Consider the following 18396-nt stretch of genomic DNA (forward strand, 5'->3'; position numbering starts at 1 on the left):
AAAGCAGTGAGGTGGACATGTTAGATTCACTCTATGCCAGGGATCTCCAACCTTTCTAAACAAAGGGTCAATTTACTCTCCTTCAGACTTTAGTGGGGCCAAACTATGGCCAGTAGGAGTAGAAAATGTCCTGGCGTCAGTGATAGTAAACAATACTCCTTCATTGGTCTTAGTGGGAGTAATAGTATCCTGTTGTTGGTATCAGTGGAAGGAATAGTACCCCATCATTGGTATTAGAGGGGAGAATAGTGTGCCATCATTGGTGTTAGTGGGAGGAATAGTGCCTCATCATTGGTATTAATGGGAGGAATAGTGCCCCATCATTGGTATTAGGGGGAGGAAAAGTGTCCCATAATTGGTATTAGTGGAAGGAATAGTGCCCTGTCATGATTGTCTGTGGGTGAAATAGTCCCCTATAACTGGTGTCTGTAAGAGGAATGGTGTCCCACCATTGGTGTTGATGGAAAAGTTGTGCACCACAATCAGTGGGAAGAATTGTGCTGCTTCACTGGTGTCAGTAGGTGGAATAGTTCCCCAAGAGATGGATAAAGGCAAGAAAAAGGCCACATCTGACCCTGGGCCGCAGTTTGGAGACCATGGTTGTATGTATTACAAAGCTTAGTTGTTTTTAAAAAGCAAGGTCTTATAAACGCCAGCCCTACATGTAAATTAGTTAACCACTTCCCACCCGGCCACTGCATATGTACGGCCGGGTGGGTGCTCTCTCCTTCTGAGTTGACGTTCAGGAAAGTCCCTCAGAAGGAGGGGGATTGCGCAGTGGCGTGATCCTGATGCGCTCATGTCACCCGGACACGGTGCATCTCAGATCGGCAGGAGGGCTCTGTGATTGGCCCTCCTGATCACATGACGGCCGTGTGCAATCACAGCCGTCATGTGATGTAAACAGAGAGGCGGTTGCTAGGCGATCGGCTCTCCTCTCCTCACACATTAGTTGTCGGTGAGGAGAGGAGAGTGGATCGCTGCAGCCGGCTGGTGATCAGTGTGTATAAGCTGTTTTTTACAGCTTTTTACACACTGATCACCAGCATAGTAACACACTGTAAAACACAATGTCCCAAAACATGTCCCCAAAACACATGTCCCCAAAATACATGTCCCCAAAAACATGTCCCCACACAAATGTCCCCAAAAACACCTGTCCCCCACATATGTCCCAGTAAAATCACATGTCCCAATGATTATCTGCAAACATATGACCGCGATCACCTGCGCACATCTGTACATGATCATTTGCGTATATCTGTCCGTGATCACACAAACCAATTATTATACACTTAATGGGATTTTTTTTTTACCCTGTAGCAGAATACATTTTGGCTTAAATTTATGACAAAATTAAATTTTATTGGATTTCTTTTAAAATAGAATAAAGAAGATATTGTTTTTTTTTCCAAATTTCTGCTCTTTTTTCGCTTATATCGCAAAAAAAAAAAGTCGTGAATAAATACCACCAAAAGAAAGCTCTATTTGTGCGAACAAAATGATAAAAATGTCATTTGGGTACAGCGTAGCATGACCGCGAAATTTTCATTGAAAATGTGAGAGCGCTGAAAGCTGAATATTGGCCTGGGAAGGAAGAGAGCAAAAGTGCTCCCTCCCTATTGATGTGGTTAAAGAAAAATGAGAAACACCTTCTTGTGGGATTTGGGATCCTCGGATTTCCAGGACCATGAGGAAGGCTCAGTGATGCCCAGCGATGTCACTGGCACATTAAAGAAGTCACCAGAAGGTGAGACGAAAAAAAATGTTTGTTCAATTTTTTTTTGGTATTTAACTGTGTTTGGGGGATGGGGATCTACAAAACAATACAAGGTTTGTTTTAACCTTGACTTCCGATTTAGTTTCCCAAACAAGGACTTGTGGCTTATCATTTTGCTGAAGTGGCATGTTCAAAGTGTAAATTATTTTACAAACTATGGTAATTATTACTCTCTATGTGATAGGACAACAGTAAGTTGTTTAAATGGTAACAGTTACAGGAAGGTGTTCAATGTCAAGGAATGAAACTGCTTAAAATCTTGATCCCAAACCATATCTGTTTTAACTTCTCCTATGTATATGCACATAATAGTGATGGACTTTATAACATATAAGTGTCCCTAGGCATACCTGTGCCTAAGGCACTGTGCCCATGACTGTAATGCCCTGTACACACGGTCGGACATTGATCGGACATTCCGACAACAAAATCCTAGGGTTTTTTCCGAAGGATGTTGGCTCAAACTTGTCTTGCATACACACGGTCGCACAAAGTTGTCGGAAAATCTGATCGTTTTGAACCCGGTGATGTAAAACACGTACGTCGGGACTATAAACGGGGCAGTAGCCAATAGCTTTCGTCTCTTAATTTATTCAGAGCATGCGTGGCACTTTGTGCATCAGATTTGTGTACACACGATCGGAATTTAACCGATCGGATTTTGTTGTCGGAAAATTTTATAGCCTGCTCTCAAACTTTGTGCGTCGGAAATTCCAATGGAAAATGTCCGATGGAGCCCACACACGATCGGAATTTCCGACAATAAAATCCGATCGCACTTTTTCCGCCAGAAAATCCGACCGTGTGTACAGGGCAAAAGTCTCAGGAGATTTAACCTCCCTGGAGGTATGATTATTTTGGATTTTAGGTACTGAAAGCGGTACAATTATTTTGCATGGAAATTTGGCGTTTTATATTGTAGGGCTGTAATTCTCAACAATAACACACTTAAATCTGTCCAAACAAGAGTCTAGTAGATATCCCCGGTATGATGAAGTTTGAAACACAAAAACATTAATTATAATATAATAAATAAATATAAATAATTTAAAAAAAAATAATATAATAATAATAAAATAAATTTCCCCACGATTCACTATCGCTCAATTCTGCAAGTGTTCTAATTTACTATCGCTGTTTTCTAGCTGATCTAAAGCCACTTTTGACATAAAGGGACACTTTTTGGTTGCTATGGACAATCTCCAGTTTCCAGGTAGAAAGAACAGTATATATCATATAAAAATGCATGCAGGGCATGGGCCAAAGCACTGGGGACAAAAGGGATGTGAAATAATTTCATACAGTACTGTAATCTGTAAGATTACAGTACTGTATGTGTTATGGTTTTTAAATTTTTTTGAATTTGCCGCCAGGCTCCGCCCCGTGTGCCGCGCCGCTCGCAGGGAACGGAGCCTGGCACGGAGAGGCTTCGGAGGAGACAGAGCCCACGGACACTGCGGGGGACATTGCAGGATCCTGGAGACAAGGTAAGTAACGTCGCACCAGGATCCTGCAATGTAATCCCGAGTGTGGCTGCTTCTTTAAGCACAACTTCCATAGTTCAGGTCCTCTTTAAGTAATGCAGGTCTCTCTTTTCTTCCCCCAGCCTGTGACTTGATACTGAAGGAGAAGCAGCTTACTAAAGAGATCATCGTTCTGTCACTCTGTCCTCTCCTCCTCTCAGCATTCTGAGTGTCAGTAAATGAACTGGTTGTCTCCTTGTTCTGCTTCAACCCTTGTGAGTGTCAACCCTGAGCTCTGTTGTATAGGGACTGCAAGAGGCTGATGACAATTAAAATTCAGATATTTATAGTACTTGCTTTAAAAAAAAAAATGTGATGTATCATTAACTTAGCTGCATTAGTTTGTGTCTTTTTTTATCTGCCCGGAGTTCATCTTTAAGTCGCATTTGCTGACCATGTCGAGTTTAACAGCTACTGAGCTTGAATTCGTTGACATAACAGAAACACTGCTACAGTTGGTGAATCTAATTATTATCCAGCTGTTTTTTCAATTTCAAGATCAGTGTTAGACTAGAAGGCACAATACAACATTATAATTTCAGGGGTGTAGTTTCCTAAGTCTGCCTTGTCTGCAGTGTGATGTGGAGAGATGAATACACTCAACAGCAGTGTCCCTGAACTTGTATCCAAACACTGGCAACCATACAGCTGAGCTCTCTAATCAAGCTTTTCCCTGTGGCATTACTTTGTTTAATGCATATTACTAAATTATTTCTGTCCATGCCAGCATGAAATTAATGATGGCAAATAAGCATTTTTGTTTTTGAGTATGGTTGCCTTTTATATTTCAACAACTAGGGAAGTGTTTTAGGCTTAAGGATCCCCTGACGATCATAAATTATATTCAGTATTTACTTGCAGTTATTTAAGTTCAGCTTTTTGACCATTATATGAAAGTTTTCTTTAATTTTCTCCACAGAATAGCAAAATTAAATTAGACAATGAGGGCCTAATGTTTGCAAAGAGTACATAGGTCCAGGCCTTGGGTAGCAATATCTAAACTGACCCAAACTATCCATCTTGCTAACCCATCAAACGGTACCTTCACATAGCACCAGACCACCAGTAGATTCCTGATTTGTAGTCTCAGTTTGTGTTCAATCTTCCTACATACAATTACATTATACTTTTCTCGATTGGCTAAGGCCAGAAAAAAAAAAAAAAAAAAAATTCAGCTAATAGTAAAAAGAGAAATAAAGGACTGCAAAGTGAAAAGAGGTAAGGTCATTTTTGCCCCGCATGCTTGGATTGCTGGAGAGCTGTCTCATGAGAAAGGAAACTGTAAGTAGATTGCACTAGCCTTTATGCGCAGGTACAGTTAGATGGGATAGCAAGAGAAAAGGCATGGATCACTTTACGCTAGGTATTAAGTTGCCTATTACTTACTGGATCTAATTTTTATTTTAAAGCCTGTATATACAGTACGTGTGTGTGGGACAGCTTATCTAGGAGGTTAAGCCGTTGCATGTTGATTTGAATAAAGTGTTTAAAGTTGGACCTGTGGTGTCAGGGGACAAGAGAGAGAGACCTGACACAAAGAGGGTCATTCTTCTGCTCTCCTCCTGCCTGTACTCATAGAGTCAACCTGAGTAAATGTAACCAATCCGATTTAAAGTGTCATATTGTGCTTTTTGTGCTGTGGTGTGGAAGACATCCTGTCTTGTCCCTGTGCCAAAGATACCACATCCTTGTGGCTCCAAGGACTATAGACCAGTGGCTTTGAACTTCCACATCATGAAGACCTTGAAGAGACTTGTATATCAGTTATGACCCATGGTTAGTAAATGTTTAGACCCTTTGCAGTTTGCATACCAGCCAAGACTGGGGGTTGAGGATGCTATCATTTTCATGGTAAATTGCATGTATGCACACCTGGATAAGTCAGCAAGCACTGTGAGGGTCATGTTTTTTTACTTCTCCAGTGCATTTGATACTATCAGGCCGGATCTTTTAGGCGAGAAGCTAGCAGCAATACAGGTTGATGTTTCCCTTGTGTCATGGATTGTAGACTACCTGACAGGAAGACCACAGTATGTGCGTTTGCAAGACTGTGTGTCAGATAGGGTGATCAGCAGTATTAGGGTTCCACAGGGGACAGTTCTCTCTCCCTTTCTTTTTACTGTCTACACCACTGATTTCAGCTACCAGACAGAATCTTGCCATCCTCAGAAGTTTTCTGATGACTCTGTGGTAGTGGATGGGGAAGAGACTAAGTATAGGACTGTGGTGGAGAACGTTGTCACATAGTGTGAGGTTAATTATCTGTATCTAAATGTGACAAAGGCAAAGGAGCTGGTTGTGGATTTCAGAAAGAGGAAGTGACTCCAATCTCTATCTGAGGAGTGGATGGGGAGGTAGTACAGAGTTACAAGTATCTGGGGGTTCATATAGATAATAAGCTGGACTGGAGCAAGAACACTAAGGTGCTCTATAGGAAGGGCCAGAGCCGTCTCTACTTTTTGAGGAGACCGAGGTCCTTTAACATCTGCAGGATGATGCTGAAAATGTTTTATGAGTCTGTGGTGGCCAGCACTCTCCTGTATGCAGTGGCATGCTGGGGAAGCAGGCTTAGGGTGTCGGACATCACGAGATTCAGCAAACTGATTTGCAAGGCCAGTGATGTTGCTGGATTGGAATTGGAGTCTTTTACAAGAATGTTGGAGAGGAGACTGTTGTTACATTCTATCTTGGACAACTCCTCCAACCTATTCCACAATACGCTGGTCAGTCTGCGGAGTACCATCAGTGACAGATTGTTACACCCACAATGCACCACAGAACGACACAGGAAATTATTTTTGCCTGTGGCAATCAAGATATAGAATTATTTTCTGTGAGAGCTGGAGGTGAAGATTTAATTCTGGTTGTTTATTATCAGGATTTTGTGTTGTTTTTATAGTATGTTGGTATTGTGTGGTATTATCTGGGGTGGTGTTATAGAAAGTGGTGTATTATTTGTATTTGGTAGTTTGCCTGTTATTTTAATATGTTTTATTTATTTTATGTTATATTTTAATTGTATGAATGCTTTATTTGTAGTGTAGTATTAATTTTCTGATTTGGTGTTAATGGCTGTTATTGGTAATTTTGTTGTGTTTTTGCATCTTGTTCAGCCTATTTTTGTGATCTTGAGTTGTCTTTGTTAAGTATGTCTGTGTCGTAACAATTTCCCAATTTCTCTTTGGGATTAATAAAGTATTCTGTATTATTTACCATTTAAGTGTGCCCCTGCTCTTGGGGACATTCTCAGGTTTTGAATCCCCTGAAAGCAGCCTGAATATAGGACTGAGCGTTATATTGCTCGTAAATCTCAGTTATAGCTCTCTAGATGATTACTTAAATATATACTGTTACAGTCTGTTATACTTCCACAGAAATATTGCAGTAAATGCAATTTCTGTGTTTTATCATAACGTGTGTTTCTCATTGGTCATTGCGCTTACACTATTGCCAGGTGTGCCAGAGGGGGCTGAGGCTGTTCATAGGGTTGAGAGGCAGAGTAACGGACTGAACTAACTGAAGCGGCTCCTACGGGGGTGGCGCTACATACATATACAGTATATGTATTTCGAATATGTTTTTTTTTTGCTTGGAGCTCCACTTTAAAATTGTAACATAGTAGTATTGTCACACTAACTATGGATACATCACTGGATATACACACTTTCCCTGTGTATGTCCAAGCTTCTAATGAAGCCTACTAATAGTAACCTTTGAAGTCCTCTATGATCTCAGTAATAGCAGAAATCTCCAGACCACTCTGAATGATGGGCACTATGGTGCATACCTTGTGTTCATCAAGTTACATACCAAGTTGTATCTGTACCACCTACAAGCTCTATAGTTCTGCCATTGACCTTTAGAATGATATGGATGAAACGTACACCTGCAAAGAGATATCACATGTGCCTGCTCACTAGCTATTCAGGAACTTATTTTAATGAGGATGTACGCACAGATGCATACATTTAGTATAGTACCATAAAGAGAGATGACAAAAAGTTTTTTTTTTCATTTATATTTATTGCTACATATAGATGTTTCGAAATTTAGCCTTTTTAGCAAGACTGGCCGAATTTCGATCCATCTATGGCTATTCATGCTAGATAGAAATCGATCTAGCAATCGGCTTTTCTCAAATGGGAATGTTGGAAAATCACCACTCAATCAGCGCATGCAGTTAATCAGCTGAAGCATTGATCAGTGTCCTGAGGAGTCCTTCTATCAGAATACAGTAGCGCAGTGGGGAGGATTCCTTTATCCACCTCAATTGTGGGGGGATCCATGTGTTTTTTTTTAATCTATCTACAATGTACCTATATATAATTCCCCAGATCGGAAATATTAATAACAGCTCATAAGGCTTAAAAGAAAAAGCTTAGGAGCAACCCCGGAACATATAAATCCTCATAAAAAAGTGGCCAGCTTAAGCCTTATGAGCTGTTATTAATATTTCCGATCTGGGGAATTATATATAGGTACATTGTACTAATTATTTCTTCACTCCGTGTGAGGCTGAATGTTCTTTTGCGTGCCGATGATATGTTCGGGTGCAGCTGGTGTGACGTGCTCTGTTCATGGTTTCCCGGGATTACTGCATCTGTACTGTGATTGGCGCATTGCCGTTGCTATGGCGCTATATATAAACAATGCGGGCCGTCAATGCGCATCCCGCCCCACGCTGAAGAAGTCCCGCCCATGGACGTAACACGTACGGGGGCCAGGAGCGCATGGCATCACCCGCGGCCATCAGCCTGTTTGTTACGATCACACGCTGTCTAGCCGGCACTCGGATCTGAGTGCCGGTTTCTGTAAGTGCATTGTTTTACTCTTTTAATTCAATAAATTATACGCAGAGAGCACTATATTTGCATATGATTTTTATTTGCATATACAACATTCCTTTTAACCTGATGAGTGCTGAATTCTGAAAACGAAGCTACCATCACCTGGATCGGTTTACCCATTGTATGGTGTATATGCTGTAATGACCTGTTTCAGGTCAAATGTCTCAGGTGAGGGGCCATCCATGTGCGGTGAAGGGATCACAGTCACTGTAGATTTATCCCCTGTCGTCTTGAGTGTCCACTGGTGGTTCCATCTCCTCACTTCACCTGTTACATCTGATGTATTATTTCAAGGACATTTATATTTGCGCAGCACTGCTTTCTATTATATGTAATAGAGGTGTTGTTGAATTTGCCTTAGTGTCTGCTTGCATTTACCTTTTTTGAGTTGTCCGTTGGTTAGTCAGCGCTGAATTTATCTCTACTAGCTTTTGGTTAAAGATATCAAGCTTCCTGTTACCTATCCAGGAGGCTGAACAGATAAGGGCGATAAGACCAGATGATATCAAACAAGATCTATCTAGGCTTTATCTGACCATGAAATGTTAGGTAACAATTTTTTTGAATATTTCTTCACAATGTAAGATTTTTTAGCGCAATTTACCCCATTTATAAGTCACTTATAAGACTTTGCATATTTACTTTGATCAGAAGGAATAGCCAGGGTCACTTTGGGAAGTAGAATTGTATTCTTTTGTGCAAAGGGTTGTAAACTAGCTAAGTGTGTTGTAGTAAAAGTCTGTGACATTCACAAATGTCGCTCAACATAATGTTCAGGTCTCAGATGATTGTCCAGTAAACTCCATTCTGAAGGAAAGGTCATAGTTATGCTTTGCTTAGTATTCTGTGTAGTGGGCCCTTGTGTAGAGGTTAAACAGATGTTCTAAGAAGTGTTGCACACATGATTTATTCCAGGGATAATCTAATGCTATGGCTTTGCCTGAGACATAGTCCCCAGTGGAAATGAGTGTGAGTGTCAAAGGAAATTGATAGTTATTTCCACTGAGCGTTGACACATGTCAGACTTCTATAGCCTGGCCATCACTATTAAAGCCTAAAATATATATATATATATATATATATATATATATATATATATATATATATATATATATATATATATATATATATTATATATCTTGTTGTTATATTTGAAACCATTTTGAACTACCCATACCCACATTTGTACTGCATATGTCCTCTTATACTACATGTCATACATGAATGGGATTTATAAAATACAGGAATTGATACAGGAGCATCTAATGCAAACTCTAGCCATGAAATAGCAAGGTCAGCTTATCTGGGAGCCTTCCCTCCCCAAATAAAACAACACTAATTAACGGCTTAAAAAAAAAAAAAAAAAACATAATACCTACCCCAGACCCAGATGTTTTTTAATGGGCTGATGCATCACTGCTGCCTCCTAGGGAGCCGAGTAGCTAAGCACAGTGCATTCATGTTGGATATATTTTAACCTTTAATTAGTGTTTATATGGTGGTGGAGGGATCTCCAATGTATATTTAACATATACTTTTAATAGCAAACATGAGAAACATATAAAGTAGAACTGATCCCCAAAAACTCCACTCACCTTCCCTTATCTTTTTTATAAACACGGATATAAGAGTCTTGGAAGAGTTCTTAGCTCTGGGGCCTGCGCAGACTCTAGCATTGTCTTCCATCCACTAGTAGTCAGTTTAGGTTTACCTGTAGTGGAGGGATTAAAGGCACTCATTATGCCAGTGGTAAAAGCCAGAGTAAAAAGACGAGGTACAGCAGTGTTTCTGAGGTTTATTAAAACTCCTATGAGTCAACTCATCTCATGTACCCCTTGATATCAGTATAGATCTGTACAGATAAACAAGACAGAAAGGGTGGGGTGATCACCAGTGCCCGATTACCAAACAGAATAGCTACTGGCCTATGGGGCCCTGCAACAACAGATCAAAATAATATTTATTTGATTTTGAAAGAAAATTACAATGAAGCTTTGTAGCTTGTTTACAAAAGAAACAAAAACTTTACATTAAAGTCTCTATAGAAAAAATACTGTATTAATGTAATGTACCCCAAAACAACTTAACCACTTCAACACAGGGCACTTTTACACCTTCCTGCCCAGACCAATTTTCAGCTTTCAGTGCTGTCGCACTTTGAATGACAATTGCGCGGTCATGCAACACTGTACCCAAACTACATTTTTATCATTTTCTTCCCACAAATAGAGCTTTCTTTTGGTGGCATTTGATCACCTCTGGGATTTTTATTTTCTGCTAAACAAATAAAAAAAGACCGAAAATTTTGAAGAAAAAACATTTATTTTTTGTTTCTGTTACATGGGGCTGATGGGGCTGCACTGACGGGCACTGATAAGGCGGCACTGATGGGCACAGATGAGGTGGCACCAATGAGGTAGCACTGATGGGCACTGATGATGGGCACTAATATGCGGTACTGATGGGGAACTGATAGGCGGCACTGATGGGCCCTGATAGGTGGCACTGATATGCAGCACTGATGGGTACACATAGGTGGCACTGATGGGCACTGAAAGGCAGCACTGATGGGCACTGATAGGCGGAACAGATGGGCACTGATAGGTGGCATGGATGGGCACTGATAGGTGGCATGGATGGCCATGGATGGGAACTGATAGGTGGCACTGATGTACACTAATGGTTGGTACTAATGGATGCCAATAAATGCCAAACAATAATGCCTGCCAATCAGTGATGCCTATTGTGGGCACTGATTGGCATCCATTGTGGGCACTGATTGGCATCCATTGTGGGCATTGATTGGCATCCCTGGTGGCCATGGGTGGCATACCTGGTGGTGACTAGTGGTGGGCATCCCTGGTGGTCCTGGTGGCGTCCCTGGTGGTCCAGTGTGGGCATCCTCAGGGGGGCTGCGCTGATAATCAATCAGCACAGACCCCCCGTTAGAAGAGCAGTTGATCGGCTCTCCTCTACTCGCATCTGACAGACACGAGTGAGGAAAAGCTTATCAACGGCTCTTCCTGTTTACAATGTGATCAGCCGTGATTGGACACGGTTGATCACATGGTAAAGACTCTCCGTCAGAGGCTCTTTACCTAGATCGGAGTTGCGGTGTGTCAGAGTGACACACTGCAACAATGATCGCCGTGATGCGCGCCCCCGGGGGCGCGCAGCATCTTGTTATCCTGAAAGACGTCATATGACATCTGGTCAGGATAACACAACCACTTTGCCGACACCATTTTACTATGGTATGGTGGGCGGCAAGTGGTTAAAGTACTTAAATCATTGACATTAGGTTCACATTACAGCTTGTCTCATAAAAGCTTTAGCGACCAATGTGCACCCTATTTAGTTCAATGTCATACCACTGGAGCGCACGCACAAGAAATCTTCAGAAACCTGTGAGGGGGGGCAACAAAATTTTGATTGCTTAGAGGCCTCCACAGAGTTTAATCTGGCACTGATGATCACTCCGGTGTATAAACCTTCTCTACTGCACTGATAAAAGTGCTTCTGTTGCTTTCTGTGTTCCTGTTGTAGAGATTCTTCTTTCCTTTCCTGGCTTAATGACCACAAAGGAAGTCATGAGAATTTCCTTAGGAGGAACATAGACAACAATAAAATCCAAGCAGATATTTTGACCTTTCACAACAAAAAAACAAAAAAAAACTGTGTACCTCTTTTTGATATTCTGATGTAAATGTGGCTTTTTAGTGAAATGTATCAATTTTTTTCTGCCTGGCCTGCCGATGACGTGCAGTTTTTTTATCCAGATGTATCAGTTGGGTTTGAAAAAATAGCCTTCTTTCTGTAAGAGAACAGAATTGGAAAATTTAAAAAAGACATGAACACAGATTCACCCTATTCACTAATATTTATTTTGAAAGGTAAACATTCACTTTGCTAAGTGAACAGGCTCTACTTCTTTAGTAAATCAACATCAATGCCTTAAATGTTTACGTCACATTTAGATTAATACGAATATAATTACCCTGTGATGGCACTTTCAGGCATGGGGACCAGTAGTGGCTATGGAGCTCTTGGCGTGTATTTTTCCCTTACCTTCCTATCAATAAAGTCACTCCCCCACCTCTACCACCCCTCCTTTTTTTTCTTCTTTCTTTCCATAACGTATATACAAACTCCTATCTCATCACAAGACTTTCCCCCTTATTCTCGCCTTTGGGGGTCTCTTCTGTCAAATCTATTCCTTCAAAAAGGTTTCTCAGAAATAAAAGCCCAGATATGGTGATATTCAAAATCTATTCTTATGTTTCTTTGTTGTATGATACATAGCCTCAGTAGTCGTTTCACATTACATATTATAAAGTACCATTTTCCAATGTGCTATCCAGCCTTTATGGGTCAGCTGAATCAGGCCTTATGGTTAGTTTTTTGATTATCTTGTAAGTCGACATGTTTTTAAATTTGTTTCGGCTGTATTTATATCTGGCAGGATTGTATTTGTACCAAATATATACCGGCTATGGAATAAAAAAATACAAATATATAATTTTCCTTTGCTACATCATAAGAAATTCAGCTAGGATACATTACCTATTAGTGTAATATTTATCTCTGTATCTAAATTACCGTCCATGTTTAAATTGGGGCAGTTTCACCATCACTTCCTGTTTTGGTGAACATGCAGGAAGAAAGGGCAAATATACCTAATGGAAACACAGGGAAAAAAGTGTAAAGTTCGATCTGGGATCCTGGTATTGGCACATTATTTTCTGGATGGTTAGAGGTATAGATGTGGTTTCACTACTGATTTGTTGCAAGGAATGATAAATCTCCTTTCTTGTTTTCTTGTGCAGGTCATTTGGGCCCCACATTTCAGTGTCAGCCAGTACATCAAGACCACATATGCAATGATGACAGCGAAAAGGTATGGGTGCCCTTAAAAGCTCATAAATAGCATGACAACCTTTCACACGTTAAAAAGAAATTCAATAATTGCTCATTACTTAAGCAATAACACATGGCAAGAAGTGCATTAAACATTTCAGCGCTCAGGCTGGGAGTCTCAAATGCCTTAAGGAGGAAGCTTAACCTTTATTAAAGAATGTTTCTCATGAAATTCAAATATGTGTCTACATATAACCCTGTATATCTATTGATGTGTGTATATCTGCCTGAGGATGTATGCGGTATCAGAAAGCAAACAGCAAAGGAAAATAAACTAGCAAATATGGAATGGGTGGATGCATAAAAAGTTATCACCTTTTCTGAAGCCAACGTTCAACAAATATATGGGCATGTCAGGGAGTTTTGTTTTGGTGTGTTGTTTCTGTCATTTGAGCTTGTGTCCATTTTTTCCAGGGAATACATAAAAAAAATTGTGAATAAACAGAGATCATGTTATACACAAAAAAATAAAACTGTTTCAGCTGCGTAATTTTAGGGCTACTTGAAGACGTCAGTCTAAAAGGGAAATAGAACTCTGGTGGGCCTCTGCCACATCTGTAAGATAGTATTTACGGTTTACACTTCAGACTAATTAAAAGTGGTTGTATATATCTTTTTAGTATGTGATTCTAGGAAATACCACAACCCTATTAGGACTCTCAAACTTATTTGCGTTGCTTTAGGTTTATGAGTAGATATGGTTGCATAAATATTAAGGGTTATATTGTGTATATAGCTTGACCAAGGATACATTGACCTCATAAATTTAAAAAGAACATATAATTTTTTTAGTTAAAATTTGAAAAAGAGATCAACTTAGTGTACATACACATAGTAATATGTGGTAATGTTTTCACTTGTAAAATAAATATATGTAAATAAGGGAATTGCTTATTACATATACAGGCTCTGCCTCTTGCTGTGCTTTACTGCTTCTTCTCACAATGCACTCTGTGGTTGATTTCAACAGTTGTGGACAGACAGAGTAATTGCACTGACCCGCTAAGTTTTCTTTAGTAGCCAATTTAAAAATCAAAATATCAGTAATAAAACCATAGAAGAGTAAGAGTTTGTGAAATGTAAAAGTCATAATAAAACAACTAAAATACATAAGAACTTAAAAAGGCATTTATCTAAGATACAAAATGATTTTTTCTGTAAAACAATGTTTTTTTTCTGGCTTCCTGGAACACCAGTAAGCCAATACAAAAGGTTTCTAAAGTATCACAATCTAGGCTGCCTTAATTGCAGTTCTGTTTGTGAGCCCCCTGTCTTGGTGTGCCTGGATCTAAAGTTCGTTGTAACTCTGTAATAACCCTAGGCAATTTAGTACAGTGCACGTTTTTCCATAATTACTAGTTTGTGTGGACCCTTACTTCAGAATGTTTTTTGTAGAATCAAGAGGCCCTCGTTGTCTAGGTACCCCCCATTTGATGCTGATGACAAATAGGGGTTTATTTACTAAAGCTGGAGAGTGAAAAATCAAGCTCACTTCTGCATAGAAATCAATCAGCTTCCAGGTTTTATTGCCAAAGCTTAAAGTGGATTTCCACCCAAACGTGGAACCTCCAGTTATCTGTTTGCTCCCCTTTGACAGGTACCCTTCCCTACTTCCGGAAGATGGCGCCACGGCGCCATCCCTCGGAGGTTCCGCCCTCCTTCCTCCACCGCCGGGCCAGTTAGAAAGCGTAGCATGCTTCATGCATGCACAGTAGGGAACCAGTCGTGAAGTCAAAAGGCTTCACTGCCGGTTTCCCTTAGCGGAGATGGCAGCAGCAGCACCCGAAAGCCTATCTGAAAATCAGCTGGAGTGATGATATTGCAGGCTCCCTGGACAGGTAAGTGTCCATATATTAGCAAAGAGGGAAGACACATTAAGGAGTCAATGCTGCTCACCCAATATGGACAAGAAAAATGGGAAAAAGTCCCCCGAGCGGGGTTTTTAGGCAGCTAGCTATAGATATGAGCAAGGCATTAAGTAAAATATTAAAATGCTTTATTGAAGGGTAATGAATGAATGTAACAACATATAAATATAAGTTGGGAGCTCCAGTGGGAAAATACCCATACCAAATACATATAATAGCAAACATAGGTTATACACTGCATGTGATAAGGCTATTGCATAACAATACTGACGCGTTTCGACCCATGAATTTTGGGGTCTCTTCAGAGGATGAGTTTGCTAAAGAAAAAAGAAAAATTTATAATAGTATGTACAGCTTATTTAAAAGAGTTACAGCATTGGCAAGTTTGTTTAGCAACATGTTTAGTAACACTTTGCACATAATTACCACTGAGTTTGGATGTACCCCTCGATCAGAGCCTCCCCACATAGCAGCCAGACCATCCAGTGTGCCCACACGTAGCAGCACCCCGGAAGAGGGGGGAACAGAAATCCACTTGATATGGCTTGCAAGGAGCCACACGTATAATTGCCCCCCCACCATCACGCCACAGGGGAGGTGGGGCCGGAACCTACGAAAATTGTCAGAGCGTTAGCTAATGAATATACCCATATAGGTTAGTGGTTAGATTTAACTGTTGGGCGGTCAGAAAGTGTTGTAATCATCTATTACAGCTTGAATTAGTCATGTGAAGGATAATGAGATTAGTAAAGTGACTATATTGATATAACTAATATAAAATATGTCAGGGATGACCTTGTCTTTTATTGCTGACAATGGCGTTGATAGGAAGAAAAGTGAGGAATGTGCACAGTGAATAATGACGTGTAAAATATGATGTAAAAAATATGAAGAAAATGTGAAAAAAGGAATGTGCATGAAAATGATACGAGTGAGTGTTTAAAAAAAAAAAAAAAAAAAAAAACCAAATGAGTGTATGTGTGATGTGTGGATTTAAGGAAAAAGTGCATGATATTGCCAAGTATCTAAGTCTACAGCATCCAAAGCTGGTGTGCACATAGATCAAAATTATGTATAAGTATAATATTGTTCTATGGGGTCTGATAAAGCATTGATAATCAGATGTATCATGAGTTCTTACTCACTCCTACCGTTGAGGAAAAGAGTCTGACCGTCCAAGGAGGAAGTGGAGGGATTACACTCAAATCCACCCTCATTAAATGGTATCCTTAATTAGTACTGAAATTAACAACAGGTATCGTTTCTTCCGCCCCTTAACCCCGGTGTGTAGAGGGAGGCTGTGGCCGCCATTGGCAGGCCTCGTGTGGCTCCCTCGGCGTCCATCAAGGCGAAGCCCCGACATCTGTCGTCACCTTCGCCGTAAAATACGTGACATCATGAGGCCGCACGCACGTGCGACCCGCACGTGTGCGCACACCGCACGCAATGTCCGAAGGTGATGGGGGATGCCGCCATCCCTCGGAAGTTCTGCCCTCCTTCCTTCACCGCCGGGCCAGTTAGAAAGCGTAGCATGCTTCATGCATGCACAGTAGGGAACCAGTCGTGAAGTCAAAAGGCTTCACTGCCGGTTTCCCTTAGCGGAGATGGCAGCAGCAGCACCCGAAAGCCTATCTGAAAATCAGCTGGAGTGATGATATTGCAGGCTCCCTGGACAGGTAAGTGTCCATATATTAAAGGTCAGCAGCTACAATATTTGTAGCTGCCGACTTTTAATTTTTTTTTTCCCCAAGGCGGAACACCTCCTTAATTGACCAAGCTGAGGTTAGAAGCTGATTCATTTCTATGCAGATGTTTCTGTGCAGCTTTACCAAATAAACCCCCATAGTGTTTTTCCCCCTTATATGGCAGCACTCCTGTTGCTTTAGATGCAATGGACCATAAAGACAGTGGTAAATTGAACATTTCTTTTAACTTCACCAAGTAATAGAAGCGAACAAATGTTATTTAAACTAGCCATAGACAATAGATTTCTCACCATGACTGATGATATTAAAAGTCCAAAAAAATGATATGTCTAGTTTTAGTTGCTTGGGACAGAGCTTGATTCCCAAACTGGTTTTCCCGACAGACCAGGAGCATAATAGAGAGACCTCCTCATACCCTAGCACAAAATTAAAGCTTTGAAATGAATCCAGTTGAGTTGCTGGGGTGATAAACACGTTGAATGATACAGTGATGTCAAGGAAGAGGTTAGATCTAAATTCCTATTTCCAGACAGTAGGAAAGAATGAATCAGGGATGTGACACTGCACCACTTAACCCAAAATGGAATATGTGTTGAGTGAAGCCATGATTTATTTCCTTCTAAGTAAGATCTTTGTAACCTTGTCTGCTTTTGCTAAACCTTTAATTATATTTTTTTAGATGCAAAGGGAACTCCAGACAGCCACACTACTGAAAAATCACCTTTGTTAAAAACATCTAGAAAAACAGCAGTGGAATAGCAAGGTGACCTGTTGACACGTTTTGTGCTACACTAGCACTTACGCATAATAACCATTACCCTGTTTTTACCCTACCTTTGATATTTCTAATAAAGGTGATTTTTCAGTAGTTTGGCTGTCCAGACTTCCCTTTGCATCAAATCATCAGCTGGGTGCCGCGTCGGCATATGTAAGTGTAATTGCAGCAGATTGTGGCTGACTGACCCGGAGCGTTGTCTTCTTTTCTTAGTTATTTGTAATTTTTTAACTTTAGCATGTGCTACTCCCAGTTTCGTGTTTTGGTTGGTCATTGCAGTTTTGGAAAATTTAAAACCTAGCTCCAGCCTAATGATTATTTCTATTGGGAAGAGTGGAGAAGAGTTATGCCCCGTACACATGATCGGATTTTCCGACAACAAATGTTGGATGTGAGCTTGTTGGCTGAAAGTCCGACCGTGTGTATGCTCCATCGAACATTTGTTGTTGGACTTTCAGCCAACAAATGTTGGCTAGCAGGTTCTCAAATTTTCCACCAACAAAACTTTGTTGTTGGAATTTCTGATCGTGTGTACACAAGTCCGACGCACAAAGTTCACGCATGCTCGGAATCAAGCAGAAGGAGCCGCACTGGCTATTGAACTTCCTTTTTCTCGGCTCACCATACGTCATCGCGTTCCCACGTTCTTAATCGTTGGCCAACATTTGTGTGACCAAGACAAGTTGGAGCTAATAACCTTCGAACAAAAATCCACGGTTTTGTTGTCGGAAAGTCCGATCGTGTGTATGGGGCATAACTCTTCTCCACTCTTCCCAATAGAAAAAATGGTTAGGCTGGAGCTAGGTTTTACATTTTCCAAAACTGCAATGACCAACCAAAACACGAACTGCGAGTAGAAGATGCTAAAGTTAAAAAATTACAAATAATTAAGAAAAGAAGACACTGCTTCTTTTTAAACACATGAACTTCTGTCATGTTTTTAAACAGGAAGTTTTTAAACAGTTAAACAGTTTTAAACA

General features: G+C 40.5%; 1 protein-coding gene across 1 annotated transcript in view; it reads left to right on the plus strand.

Moving 5' to 3' along the window:
* RNF38 (ring finger protein 38) overlaps window positions 1-18396 on the plus strand; it is a 422379-nt gene that overhangs the window by 227463 nt on the left and 176520 nt on the right. The window contains exon 2 of the mRNA XM_073591770.1: window positions 12977-13047. Within this exon, the coding sequence (XP_073447871.1) occupies window positions 12977-13047 (71 nt within the window). The remainder of the gene's footprint in view (window positions 1-12976; window positions 13048-18396) is intronic.

The sequence above is a fragment of the Aquarana catesbeiana genome, linkage group LG01 (genome assembly GCF_042186555.1).
Source record: "Aquarana catesbeiana isolate 2022-GZ linkage group LG01, ASM4218655v1, whole genome shotgun sequence".
Lineage (NCBI taxonomy): Eukaryota > Metazoa > Chordata > Amphibia > Anura > Ranidae > Aquarana > Aquarana catesbeiana.